This window comes from Pezoporus wallicus, unplaced genomic scaffold, assembly GCF_028554395.1.
Source record: "Pezoporus wallicus isolate ANWC-B61680 ecotype Strahan unplaced genomic scaffold, APGP_CSIRO_Pwel_v1 contig_8185, whole genome shotgun sequence".
Classification (NCBI taxonomy): Eukaryota; Metazoa; Chordata; class Aves; order Psittaciformes; family Psittacidae; genus Pezoporus; species Pezoporus wallicus.
The window spans coordinates 67,062-82,183 of NW_026638580.1; the positions used below are offsets into that span (position 1 = coordinate 67,062).

Consider the following 15,122-nt stretch of genomic DNA (forward strand, 5'->3'; position numbering starts at 1 on the left):
GATGTTTTCTCTCTCTTTCAGTTTTTCCTGTAACCATCTGGATCCCCTGTCTTGAAATATTTGACTGTCTTGTCTTTGATTAAATCCTTTCCTTAGATTTCTATCTTAGTTTTATCTTTGGCCTGTACTGCTTTTGAAATTGTAGATGAGTTCTTGAATACAAAGCAAGCAAACAGCTCTGTTTCAACAGAGAGCTCTATCATTGAAAAGTTTAATAGATTACTTTGTTCTCTGGGAAAAGTTATGAAACACCTATCTTGGTTGCTGCTGAAGATCCCAGAGAGTAAATCAGCAGATTAAGAGCTTGGTTTTTGCATTGTGTTAGTCTGAAATTAGCAATAAATGAATAGTAAGGTCTCAAAGAAGGGGTTGCTGTTTGAGGGTTATTTGTGAAGGAAGGTTAAACAAGTAGCTGTAAGCTGCCATATAAATCTGATAATTCCTATTAAAAAAAAAAAAAAAAAGGCAAATCACATATCTACCTATCACTGACTTGGAAAGAAATTCACAAGGCATTTGTCCTGTCTACCTTAAAGGCAGCAGTTGTGATGGCTCTACTGGGATTTCTTCTACTGTAGGAGAGCTGGGTATTAGGGTTGTTTATATTAACTTTAGATCTCTTAGTGCAGCAAAAGGATTAGATGATGTGGTTAAAAGTAATTATACTTCATTATGTTCAAATTACCCTGCTATTACTTAAAAGTCAAGCTTGCAAACAGCTATTGTAGAGTGAGTTGCTTCTTACTGTATATGATGCCATTTCAGTGACTGAGATAGCAGCGACTTGATCAGTCTGAAAAACTTACCCTCATGTTGTGGAGACAAGTTTAAAAGATGTGTAACTTTCTGAATTCAGTCATTTTTCTGCTTTGAAAAGAGCAACATTTTTGGAAGTAATAAATGTAACTGGTCATTCTCTGAACACAGAAATTAATTTTGCAGAGCAACTGTTTATTATGTCCAAATGAATGGTTCACTTCTCTGTTCACCGGGGGGGAGTTTCCCAGTAGAGGGAGTAAATAAGTCTTGACCAGGGCTTCAGAGGTGAACTAAATGTTCTTTTCTTATCTTCTTGCCAAGAGAGATAAGCCTGTTTTATTACAGTAATCATTTAAGAAAAGGGAAAAACTACTTTTTTGCTTAACTAGGTTACTGGGCCTGCAAGCTACCAGTGAGTATTGCTGACTTGAAGGCAGTCCTGGCACATGAAGGGAGCCCACTGAAGCCTCAAATGCTGCTGCAGTAGCCCACTGTAACATCGAATATTATGACTTGATTTACACAATCCTCAGTCTTCTTAAAGAATAAATTGGAAAATGAGTCTCTGGAAGTTGATGTTTTTGCTGTGCATCAGGCAAGTTGCTAAGCATGGTATTTTGTTTTGGTTTTCCCTAATTATGTATCAAGGCTGTTTTTTGAATTTAAGTACAACAGAAATTTCTCATCATTTTATTCAGAAAGGAAGGCTATAAAGAAGAGGGATTATGACTTAATGAATGTCATTTCTTAAATTTTTTTTCTGCATGTCAGTCTTTGTGGCAAACTTACAGATTTTATATTGAAATAACAAGTGAAACCAAAATAACATGTAATGAAAAATAGTAGAGTGTCTTGCAGAATAAGGAGAAATTATGACAAAATGGAACCAAAGTTCTCTTCTCCACAGGTAGTTAGAATGAAAGATACAAAGAATGGTGTCAGGAAAAGGAAGGTGCATCACTTGCTGCTTTATGTATGGGTCATTTCATATTGATCTATTTGGAAATATGTTGCACAAGATCAGAATAGATAGATCAGTATGCTGTTTCCTTTCTGATTTAGTTTACTGTGCCCTACACTTTTTGGAGCACAGGTAACTGAAGTGGCAGAGAAATACCTTGAAATGCGATATATGATATATTAGTATTTATGTAATACATAAATATGTCACATGCAAAATACTGTTGTTGCATATAAAATAAGATAAAACTATACATATATATATATATATATATGGAAGCACAGTCTTGAAAACTGACATTTGTAACATTTTGGTAAATGGGAAAGTGTTATCCTTGCCTTGTGGTAGCATAATAATATTAATGAAGAATAATAAAATGTTCTCAAATGAGAAGCAACTGTAGCTGTGTTAAGTTTTGGAAAGAATGTTCAAAACAAAAATTTACTACTTGTGACTTTAAATACAAAAATTTTTATTCTTAATGTGGGTTGCAAAGTTCCAGTATTCCCCCTGCCACTAATTTGTTGCAAGTGTAGGTGTGCTCTGTTTGTTCCCTGTAGTAGGCTTGCACTGAGGGCATTGGGTATTCTGTTGCCTGGTTTCTTCAGGTTTATTTGTCTGAGATTCTAAGAATAGCATGCACCTGCATGTGTGGAAAAAGAGTTGTCCGTTTTTCGTGTGTGTAAAGGGGAGATGAATTATAGGTGCAATGAGAAAAGTGCCATAAATGGGAATTTTAATAAAGCAACATTTTTGGAAACTGCATGTTCCACATATGGTGGTGACTTATCATCCCCTCTGAATTTCTTCAGTTTCCACCATGTTTTGCTTTATGCCTTGAGATTGTGTTCCTCGTTCACACCCACATACCGCTTCCATCTGAGGGCTGACCACGGCTGAGATAGAGCTCTTTGCAGATCAAATCCACACAGGCTTTTATGTTGCAGCATTCTTTGAAGTGCTGTGTGCCACTTATATCTAGCAGTTTTCTCATAAACTCTGGCTTAGACTTAGCAGAACATGGTTTTCTGCCAGCTAAACAGAAGAGACTGCTTTTGATTCCCAGCATAGGTAGTTTGGTACTTGACTTTGGGGCACCTTTGTATGATGCTCTGACTTCACTTGCGACTTCTTTTAGCAGCTTCCAGAAAATAATCATCAGCCTGTTAGGATCACTCAGATACACATTTGAGACCTTGATGTTACTCTGCATGTATTTTCTTTTTCTTAATTTTTGAGTGGCCTGTCCTGAAGGGCAGAGAAAGATGCATAAGGAAAAAAATTTCCAAACCTGTTCTTTTTCATATGTATGTATACAGGCAAAGAACTTGCCTAATTCAGAACCATTGCCATCACTATGAAGTGGCTTGAGCTAGAGAAATATAGACCTAACCTCTGAACAAAATTTGGAGATAGTCAAAAAAGATCACTTCTTCCCTGCAAGACAAAAATAGAGGGGAATAAAAAGGAAATTTTACATGCCTCTGGACCCAACAGTAGAAATTCTTCGTTTAGACAAACAAACTACAGTTTTAAATGTCTTGCAGTAGGTAGTTTTTTGACCTGTGAAAACAGCTTTTCAGAAAAATGCTTGTGGCTTTGCTGAAGGGCAGATTATCTATGCGGTATAATTAATTTTTTTCCTCAAATAGATGTTTTTAAACTGTTCACCAACAGTTTCAAGAAACTTGCACAGTTAAAATTATTCCTGTGTTGATGCAGCTGTTGGTGGCTTTCTGAATTCTCATCTTATACTTGGAAAGAGATCTACCCTTTGTGGGTGCAAGGCATCACTTGGAGATCAAGAATAGAAGAGACATCAGTTCCTTACTTCATTACTATGGTAACTGAGATGTGATCCAGTTTTCATTGCTTCTAGTGTATGCTCAAAGCAAAGCTTCTGAGATGGGTGCTTGGACTGCTTCCATTCCTCTGAAAACATCTAATGCACAAACCCACATGTCTTCTACTTCTGTTTGAAGATTATTTATTCGTGTCGTGTGAAGATTACCTGGTGTGTACTTCACAATTCAAATTCTGCTGATTTTTTTTCAAGGGAAAAACTGAGTAAAGTCATTAAATTATGATATTTCATAATCCACTTCTAGGTATCCCTTTACAGGTCTTATCTGTCTCCTCTGTTGTGCTCTTTGCCACTCATCCCCCTCTTAGTAAAGAAGGAACTGCCTTAGGACAAGGCTGGGGGAGTCAAATACTACAGTTGAGACTTTAATACTACAGTGCTACAATTCATATTTGTTTATTTGCCCACTGATAAGAAATGCTTCAGTAACTTGACACAAGCCAACAAGAAAGGTAACAGCCCAGTTAGTTAATCATAATGTGAACTTCCTTCTACTTCCCCCCGCTAAGAAACAGTCACAAATAAAACAGATACAGGCCATAGTGTCTCAGTGCAGCTGGGTGCTAGAGCTGGGACATGTAAGTGTCCTGTTGGAAAACATGTTCAAAGCCAACCTTTAGAGGCTCCGAATACTCAGGTGCATGTATGTTGAAGTCCTAATGCACTAGCATTATAAACATGTGGTTGGTTTATGTATCACCTTTGTAATCAGATCTTATTACTACAGTGGTTAGTGGTGTATGTATATATTAGGAGGCTAATTATTTATGGTATGGTAGCAAGCGGAGTTCGGGGCATGGGTGACAGCTAATAGGAATTCATTTTAAATGGGCTGTGCCAGTTCAGGCATGTGACTTGCATTAGGAACAACTGTGGAAGGGAAATGAGCATAACTGTACAATTTTACAATTAATTTCTTCTGAAGTAAGAGATAAATGTGCTGCTTCTCAGCTTCTTTCAAATTAAATATCGTAAATTTACTGAAGAGTCAATCTGTGTGTTAATTCTTCCTATTCATAGAACAGTGTTGTTGCATGTATTCTTTGAGGTACAGGGCCTCACAAAATACAACTGCACAGTAAAATGATGGTAGAGCTAATGTTCATGGTGTCCTTTGTAAAAGCTTTGTAACCTTTCCAGGCATGCTCTCCTGCTTCCTGTGTTGCATTCCTTGCACAGAAGTGACTTTTTACAGTGCTCCTTGTGTCCCTTCACCCATGCTAATTGGTTATTTTGGCTCTGGCTGATGCTGTGCCTACAGAAATGGCACATCCTAGTAGGAGCAGCTCAATGTCAGTTAGCAATGCTAGTGCTTCATCCCGAAGAAGTCTAATTTGTACACTCCCAAGATTCCTCTGAAATTAAAATTGAAGCATGGTAAATGTGGAATGGCCAAGTTGCTTCAAAAGCATGCTCATGATCCAAGCTAAATCACTAGTGTAAATGCAAGCTGAGCTCTCTTGCAGGAAAAAAAAAAAAAACAACGGAAAAAAAACAAACCGATGTGTGATTGTCTTTCAGGGTAGATGTCTTTGTGGTCTTAATGTAGCAGAGTATTTACATACGGTTCCATTGCTTCCGGAGATCACAACAGTGGGTGTAACTGGCTGATGGTCTCTGATACAAACTCACTTAAGATAAGAAACAGTATTTGATGACAGTTCACTTTAACTACTGGTTACTAGTTGACTAGCAGATGATTAGCAGAGAGTCATTTACAGTCACAAGATCCAGCATTCTAGTTCTGTTACTGGCATTACAGTGGTCTTAGCAGCAAGTAAAGGAGGAAAGGAACTTGAGTTGCACAAAGAAAGGATTTGGTTGTTTTCAAAACAAGTAAATAAAAAAATCCAAAAGCTTTGGGTTTATCTGCATTTTCTCTGCATCAAAACCTTGCATTTCAAAACTACTAAAACCAAGAAATCACGGCTTTATTGTTTAGACATATAAATGAATCTAACTGTGGCTGTTGGCAGTTTTTTGGTTTACTTTTTTTTTTAAGGGAGAGAAGAGCAACTGCTGCAGGCCTGAAACAAGTTTAATTGGAGTGGTGGGTTTCATACAGCTCTCTAGAGCTTCTTTCTCTGTCAGCGCCACAGCATATTACAATACTATAGTGTGTAAATACAGCAAAGTGCATTTAAAATAATCATCAGATCTGGTGGAGATGCTCCTTGTCCTGAATGTGTCACATCAGCAGTTCTCATGCAGTGGAAGCGTAAGCCTGGTGTGGGTCACATATGCTTTAATACCTGATATCATTCATAACTTAAGATATTGTATACTGTATGTATAAGCGAGCTTGACTTCTAGACTGAAATATTAATGCATTTGTGAGCGTGGTAATAGATTGTAATTGTTTGGTAATTGTTTGGCTGTGTGTAGCTCTGTGAACTCTACTAATGTTTTCTGTAATTGTGACATCTCAGTTGATTTCCGTAAACATTTTCTCTGTGAAAGTCCTCAAATACATGAAGATGTTTTTATAGCTATAATTGTTTTACTTGGTTGATATTGTTAGACTTGTTGGGAGTAGGGAGTTCACTGATAGTTTTGCTGGTTTTGCTGTTTCTGTGCGAGTGTTTTACGTGTTTCTCCTCACCCCAGCTATTAATATGGTGCAATAAGGTGCTGAAATGTACCAAAATCTGACTTTAGTAATAGGGGAAGGGTATGGTAAAGGATTAAATGTGTTTTGTACTTGCTGGCTAAACCCCATGACGTATTCTCATAGTTGTGGGCTATGATTCATTAAGATTTAATCTGTAGTGGTGTTTCAATAGCAGCTAGCCCACTCATGAGGCATGTACCTTCATGTCTCTAGTCTGGGTGGTCTTACGATCTCACTGCAGATTAGAAACGGATATACCTTTAAAAATGAGACTGAGTGGACTTTAAGATGATGGGAAGCTTTTAGTTAAGCTCTCAAGTGGTTTCTTAGCTGTTACATCTTTATTTTGTATAACACACCTTAAATGGAGATACTCATACTTTTGTATGGTGGTTGTGGGTTGGGTGGGGTATTTTTTATTTGCTTGTTTTGGGGTGGGGTCATTGGTTGGTTTTGGTTGTTTTTTTTTTCAAATAAAGATATGGGCATACACTGACTGCACACTGCATGGTTTGCTCTGTGTAAGCTCCCTGGCTCTGGCCTAAGAAATGAGTTTTCTTGTTTTATTCCTTTAGATGAAATGCTTAGCTGGAGGCAGGCAACCAAAGGAGATTTAATTAGAGGAAGTCCTTACTGCCTGTGATCTTTTATTTGTGTGTTATTACATTAATAGAAAATGAATCTGTGATTCTGAGAAGGCAAAGGACTGTGGGGGGGAAGAAGTTAAGCAATTCTTGTTTTCTGTCTCACCATGTGGGAATCAAGAGTCCCTAATGTGGCATCCTGCCTCACTATCACACTGCACCCTTTCAGCTCACACTCTGTAACCGTGCAGACTGGAAATTACCTGTGTATACGGTGTTTAGTAAAGATATGTCTGTGACTAATCCTGATCAGACTCAAGGCATTGTTCTGAACATCACCATGAAGGGTATTATAAATGGTGACCTAAGTTCCCATGGCATGCAAATCAGAAATTCTGTAAGTTAGTGTTTTTGTAGACTGTATTAGTGCTCTTTGATCCTTAATTCTTGTTTTGGAAGACTAAACCTCAAATTTTATCTGTCACATCAACATTTAAATGCATATATAGGCAGAAGTTACTGCATAAAACACTGCAAATACTGCTAATAAAGCATGGAATGTATTAAGGTAATTTACAGAAGTTTTGTTGACTTAAATGGTAGGTCCACTTGTACCATTCCTGAATACGAAGAGTTGTATCAGTGCTGGTCTCATGGTCTAGTATAGATCACAGAATCATAGAATGGTTTCGGTTGGAGGGAACCTTAAAGATCATTTGGTTCCAACCCCCTTCCCACAGGCAGGGACACCTTCCACTATACCAGGTTGCTCAAAGCCCCATTCAACTCTACATTCAAGTAACAGATGCAAAGGACAGTATTGCCAGTGTCTTATTTAACCTGGGAATTTGGACTATGCTATTTGACTATGAAAAGAAGTCTTGTAATGTATGCAATATTCTATGTACAGTTAACTTTTATGTTTTTGACACACATTGTTTTGTCTTTTCAGTGACTCTTATTTAGATGGTTTCTTTACCTTCCTTTCAGAAAAGACGGCGGCGAATTGACCGAAGCATGATTGGAGAGCCGACAAACTTTGTTCACACAGCTCATGTAGGATCTGGGGATCTGTTCAGTGGAATGAATTCGGTAAGCATGAGCAGATGAAGAACATTTCACTTTAAACAGAATACAGGAATACTGTCTGTGTATGTTGTGGCTGCTGCAATTTTTTTTAAATTTTTCAACTATGAGAAAGAATCTCTATGAAGGAGCAACATACTAGCATCTTACTCCTAAATCCTAAACTCTTGCATTCAAGGTTATGGAATAGCATTTTTAAAATTCCTCTATTTATGGACAATACCTAGTAGATTCTGTATAAATTGTATAGGCTATGTGTAGAATACTTTGTTCTGATGGCATGTATGCACTAAAATAGAGGTATATCTAGAAAATATCCTAGAGTACTTTAAAGAACTTCTAAGTGTCTAGAAATCTAGTTAAGTAGATTTCTTACCTTAAATGCTTTAAACTATTTTAAATATAGTTTATGTAAAACTAATTTACCTCAGTTTATGGTGCACACAAATTTTCTTGAGTGTTCTTTTTGAGGTTTTTCTGTACTATGTAGCCCTGTTTGCAGAGTGAATTATTTCCAGAGCAAGCAACAATGTCAGAGGCAAGGTTTTGTGGCTTCCTGTAGATGACAGGAGCAGTAAATATTTCTATCACCCTGAAAGTGAAAACCAGAAGGTAAGGCAGATCCTGAAAATCAGCTAAAGTCAATAATATGCACCCTAGAAAAAGGGTTGTATGTAGATAATGATGAAAATTAACTTCTTGACCTTAATAGTACTCTTCAAAGGAAAAAGATGTTTTGAGATTAAAATGATGGAAAATACTTTTTGCAAAGGAGAAAAAAGAGTTTTCAGAGGTATCAAAGTAGAAAGCAGAGTTGAAAAGGAAATAGACCATTTTAATGTAGGCAAGTGAGATCATTTGTAGTTTCAACTAGTTGACAGCTTATTGAGATCAAACAAAATCTTTTGTAACTCAGTCCATATTGGGGAAGGGCAAAGCTAGAAAATCTGACGTAGCAAGCAGTTTGCTTCATTTTCCCAGAAACAGTGTAATGGGTTGGAAGTGATTTGTATAAAAACATCTCTAAGCAAGTTAAACAGACAAACACAGCTTCGACTTGATAAAATTCAGTTAAAGCTAATTATTCATTTAATGCAATATATTACATTAATATTTAAAGCCATTATAAATTAAAATAAAGTAGCAGGTTTGGTTTGTTGGGGGTTTTTTGTTTGTTTGTCTTGTTAGCATGGCTTTTTGCTTTTTATGTTTGTTGTCCCTCTTGTAAGAACCTTCCTCATTCTCACAGCTGAGCTGCCCCCTGTGAGGATTGTGGTGATTGCCTGAAGCTTTGCTCATTCACCTCAGACGTTTCCCTCTGCTTGCCCTCATCTTTGCCTTTTGCAATATCCAATTAATCTCTAGGTAGTAGGTAATCATTATTGTCTCTCTGCATAACTTTTTCATTTTGAGAGCCCGTAACTGACTATCTCCTTCTCTCACTTTTTTCATTTGGATAATATGCTGTGTTGGTGATGAGAGTAATTTTTTTGATCCCATATAGAATGGATCTTTATGCAAAAAATAATCCTGTTTTTCCCTCTCCTCAGAAGCACAAATCTCTGCTTTTTCACACTGCTATTTTCCTGCCTCTTCTGTGGTGACTTACTGTGGTAATATTCCATCCAGTCTCCTTGTTAATTCTTCATGGTGTAAATTCCAAGATTACAATGTTAACTTCCATATGTTTTTCTGCTGCTTAATTTCCTTTATAGTATGGACATTATACTCCTTCATGAATCTACTTGTGCCTTCTCTCTTCTGAATACTTTAGGAGGACCTTTTGCAATTTCATTAGCTTTTGCCATATGAATTTGGTTCTTATTTGCTATCTGGTCTGTGCCTTTTTTTCATCAGCATTGTTCTATATTACATGCCCTTATGATTCTGAGTATAGTAACTTTCTGACTACTGAAATATTTTGCTTTTTTCTTTGCTTTCTCTGTAGAGTGTCTCACTCCTTTTTCAAAGGTACATTTAAACAGTAGGAGTCCTCTGTGCACTGTTTCTTTCTCATTACCATCACCACTTTCTTTTATGTTCATATTCCATACTGAAATCTCTCATTTTCTTTTTCTGCTTTCTATTCCTCTTTTTGTCTTCGAGTTCATGTATTTTGTCCTTTTCTTAGTTTTTGCCTGTTTTCTTTCTCAAAGAAATTGCACCGTCTGTGCAATTTCCTGATTCTAAAAGGGAAAGAAAAGAAGAAAATTAATGAGACGTAAGCAGCACAACAGATTGTATGATCTCTAATTGGCGCAATCCCCTTCACTTTCCAAAATCTTTAAATTCTTACCATATCTAAATTAGACATAAGAGAGAACAACCATGCTGTTACATATCATCAAAGGAAGGCAGCGGTGTCTTTGGGAAAGAAAAAAATTACTGCATTTCATGGTGCATGTTTTTGTAGCTCAGACTGCCTCAGGAGGAGAATGCTTCAGAAGGAGTAACACCTGATAGCCTACAGCTGTTATACCTGCTTTTGCTCAGTGTTTTTAACATTCTGTATCTCCTATATAAGCTTTCATACACAAAACAGCCACTGAACTGCTAATGCAGTCAAGTTTAATTTGCTGTGTTCTCTTTGCTTTAGATGTAAGAGCCTCTGTGCTTCAGACGGATACTTCCTTACCCAGTAACATAAGCATCTATGTGTGTGACTCAAGTACCAGAAAAATTACTCTAACCTATAGAAGTACTCAAAAATTTACACTTCAGCCATACAAGTTATCAGGCTGGAAGCTGACATGGCCTGGAGATGTTTTTCTAGCTCTTCTTCACTAGAGCAAGGGTCATGCAGGTGAAATTAATGCCATCCTCAAGTCATTCTTGTGAATACATTTACATGTATGTTAATTATTTTCTGAGTGAGAGGAAAAAAGAAAAAGCCACACCACCAGAGTAAATTCAAACTCCTTTTGTTCCAGTGAGCAACAGAAGATGCTTGGTGCATGTGACCAGCTTGATAAAATGTCAGAGTTCTTAAACAGCACCCCATAGATGTGGATGCACTTATCCACACTTTGTTACTGAGTTTGTAGTCTGTATTGGCTCTGAACACTTTTCCCTGACGAAAAATGCAACTATAACTTTGCTTTGCTGCTGTAGCTGTATCACGTATTTGAGCAAAACAGCAAGGTAGAAGATGATTTTGTATTGAGTTTAAATACACAAAAAACTGATCTTTTGCACTTTTTTTTTTTTCTTTTCCTCTTTCACAATGACCTTGAGAAACTGTGTATAAGAAAGAGGTGCTGGTTCATTTTGTGTGTGTCCATGTGTTTTGCTTTGCTGTAGAGAAGAATATATTTCTTTTGTCTTTGTAGATGGGGAAAATAATGTGCAAGCTACTTGAAAATATTTCTCCAGTGCTGTTTTAATGCAGTTTTCTAGTGTTGTTTTGAGGTCTCTGTGAAGGAGCATACACCTAATAATTGCAAGTGATGCCCTGCAGGCATAGGCTTTGCTGCAAGTTCAATTTCAGAAGCTGTAGCCTTCAATATGTTATTTTGTGCTCATTGTGTACTTGTTATGTATGCTCTGGGGTACAGAGGGAAAAAGGCAAAACCTTTAATGCTGGAGTTGTCTTCCTGCAGGCACTTGGACATTATTATTTTGACTCATGGAACACAAGCAGTAAAAAACTATGGATTCCCTTCCTTTTCGTTGAGAAAGTCAGTGAAAGCCATAGAGGGATGTGTGTGTCTTGGAGTGAGAGGGGAAGTGTTCTTTATATATTTCTTTGCATCAGGCTAAAAATACCTTCAAATAAGCTATTTCCAGGGAAGTTGGAAGACTGAGTAAGATTTAAACAATAAATTCCCTGCCATCTAGAAGAATAAAGCAGTAAAGGAAAACAGCGTATGCTGTTATGTCAATAGATAAATAAAAAAACCTTTCACAAACCAAAAGCTCGTTTTTGGTTTAGAAAGTCTTTTTTTTTTTTTTTTTTTAAATTATCTGAAGTTAGCCATACGGTGCAGATATTTTGTAAGTGGTCTGTTACACTTCTAACATAACAGTGTCAACTTCTCTGATTTATCATACTTGCCAAGAACACTTTCCATGTAACGAGGTAAATTATAGCTTGTCAGATGGAGTGGAATTGGATACTAGTGAGAGATATAATTAAATTTTTTTGAGTAATCAAGAAGGTCAGTGAAAGCCTGAATCAGTTTTCTTTAGGAGAGAGGAAAAACTTCTGCTTAAGCATCGGTTCTTCCCTCTCTCCTGCTGAGTTGCCTGCAGAAGTGAAAATTCCAGCAAGCCTACGCTGCACATGTCCTCATGCAAAAGTAATGCAGGTTTAATGCTAAAGGAGCACTTGAAAACCAAACCTAAACAAGAAATAGGATTGGAAGCAGGAAGATGCCATAATTCATTGCTTTTCCTCTTTTCTCTGCCCCCCTTTACCTTCTGTCTCCAGGTGAGCTCAATTCAGAACCAAATGCAGTCCAAGGGAGGCTATGGAGGTGGCATGTCTGCAAATGTTCAGATGCAGCTTGTAGATACAAAGGCAGGATAACCCTGGGGAAACCTTTCCAGTAAGTATTGCACTGTGCTTTTTAGGCACTGGTAGAGTAGTAAGAAGAACAATCATACTACTTCATAATTAGCTACCATAAATAGCTGCATGTTTATGATGCCCAATTTTAAAATGCATTTCTGAGTAAAAAATACTGTGTCATGTAAGCATGTTATTCTTTTTCAACAATGATTGAGTTTGTCCAGACTGCATCAGTCTGTCTGTAAGCTTGTTTTATACCAAAGATGATGATGTAGGCAAATCTTTGCAAGCGAAGTTGGTTGTGTAATTTTGTGATATATTTAGTATACCATTATTTGCAAGAGTTCCATCCATTTAAGCGTAGCATGTAAGGTGTTGAATCAATGAATAGTGATGTTAAAAGTAGGGAAAATGGTCACTCAGAATGTTCAAAACTCAGTTTAATGTGTGGTGTTTGTCTTCCAGGTTCATGTGGGTTCCTGTATCTTCTTTCCTGTGTCCTCTTTTTTGCCTTGGTGACTGCTTTCTGTGCTCATGATGAGAGAAGTGATGACTTGTTGTTCACCCTTTGTGGTTACTCCAGTGAAAAGTTGCTGTTCTGCTCTGATGATGATGCCATTTATCAGATTGGTCCGACCATGCCTTTCAGTGGCATGTACATGTTTGCTTCTACCAGAACGTGAACATAGAGCTGTTTAGGATTGGTTTTAGTTTTTTGTTTGCTTTTAAGGCAAATTAAAGCACCAACCTGAGCTTCCCTAATCCCTCACAACTCCTCACAACATTCTGCTGCTTTTTAATCATTAAATCTTTTCTCCACTAAAGTCATGTAGAGATGAGTGAGTTTCCATTAATGTCTTCAATCACCTATTGTTCATACCCATTTTTGAAAAGTCTAGGACCTGCAAGCACGAACTATTATTTCATACAAAATCAGCAGAGTAGATGACCGCATGCTTTGTGAGGTTGCTTTGTATGGTGGCCCTCTTGGTGCTAAGCAGGAAAACAAAATAAAAATTGCTTACTGCAGACTGGTGGAAGATTTTGCTGTGGCACCAAGTCATGCCTGTTTCTGACAAAGGATTTGTAACTTAGCTGCTTCAGAATTATGTTTTTATTTTAGTTATTATCCAGCTGGTCTTGCAGTAATAAAGACAGAGCTTGCGTTCATGAGGCATTTGTTGTAAATGTTCAAGTATATTTATTTTGAAAGAGCTGACCTTGAAACTGTAAACCAGTGTAGTACCGTATCTAAGTGTTGTGGAAGCGCTTTAGTCTGTTTAAAAAAGAAAAGCAGATGTTTGGCTGCTTCTTTTTGCAGTTTTTCTTAATTTTAGGCTGTATGGTCATTTCCAGTAGCAGCATGTCAGACTGCCTGCAATATTAGCTGAAAAGTTTAGTAGACCTCTGGAGTAGTTGGCAGTTTCTGTGTATTTAGGGGCCATGGAGGTTGCTAAGAGCAACATACTAATCTGGCAGAACAGATGCCAATGAAAACAACCTACAGGGTGACTTTTTACTAAGTCAGTAAAACGCCTTTTGCTCAGGTTCCAAAGCATGTTTCTTTCAAACGTTGTGAAATTGTATTTTAATATTGCACTGTTTTCAGATGTCTCTATAAATGGTCCCTTTTTTTCCTCCTTGGTGGTGGTTTGAGAGAATTCAATGATTTGAGTCCTGGTTGAGTTCAATTTTTATGTGGGGAAAAAAAAACCATCCAAACAAGGCATAACTGAGCCTAGTTCGATCTGTTTTTATATGTGAGCACTCCTGTGTTCATAAACATAGATTGCTGTCAATGATTCTTTATTCTTTTTCCATACTTCCCCTGATTTCACATTGCAGCAGCTGTCAGATTGATTTAAACATGTATGAACCTACCTGGTCTCCTCTCTCAGTTCACAAACACCACACAAAATGTAGGGCCATGGTGGTAGTTTGCCTTTCCTAAATTGTATTCCAGTGGTAGGTGTCAGTTATCTGATTCAGTAGTTCGAATTAGGTTGGATAGTCTTCACTGATTAAAGGTACTATCTGTGACAATATAAGATCAAGATGTTCAATTGTCTGGGTGCATAAACATGGCAGTGCAGTGATACTTTTTTTTTTTTTTTTTTAGAGGTCAACATTTCCAATGCCACTTTATCAATGAGTCTTAAATAAACTATGATTACAAAATTATTTGAACTTTTGTAATAGTGACTTAAATTTACTTGCCAAACATATCTTGCACTTGTCAAAATGTCTTCAACTCAATAACCAGGAGAAAAAAGAAATGGCATATTTTTATAACAGACATACTTTTTTTGTACATTGTGTTCATTCTTGAATAAAGGCAGTTCAGTGTTGGCTTGGAGATATTAAAAGGAAAGTATTGACTTTTATTCAATAAATGTGTTCTTTCAGTTTGTGGCCTATACTTTTTCTTTTCATAAATTACATGTGCATTAGAAGAACACTTGCAGCTTGTGGACAAACTTGTGGTGAAAATTCTCTGAAGAATAACTTACTAGTTTCATTGAGTAATGTCGTTTTTTTGAGTGTTTTGACATTTTTGTTGCCAAGTGGATTAAACCATAATTTTAGTGGCGGTTTTGTTGCATTGATTTTGTGTGTATAGCAGGGGCTTCTGCAAGGATCTTCAAGGAAAGGTTTCTTAAATACACTGGAAACCTTCATGTACAGGATTTCTTTCCTTTTGACTGCAAGTGGTATGTGCGTTATTCTCTTGATTGTGATACAGATTA

At 37.0% G+C, this 15,122-nt stretch overlaps 1 protein-coding gene across 2 annotated transcripts in view; it reads left to right on the forward strand.

Moving 5' to 3' along the window:
* CDC42SE2 (CDC42 small effector 2) overlaps positions 1-14,783 on the forward strand; it is an 81,836-nt gene extending 67,053 nt beyond the window's left edge. For both annotated transcript variants that reach the window (XM_057411228.1, XM_057411229.1), the window contains 3 exons: positions 7,770-7,871; positions 12,295-12,412; positions 12,841-14,783. In XM_057411228.1, the coding sequence (XP_057267211.1) occupies positions 7,770-7,871; positions 12,295-12,393 (201 nt within the window). In that variant the 3' untranslated portion in view covers positions 12,394-12,412; positions 12,841-14,783. The remainder of the gene's footprint in view (positions 1-7,769; positions 7,872-12,294; positions 12,413-12,840) is intronic.
* The last annotated feature ends 339 nt before the right edge of the window (positions 14,784-15,122 follow it).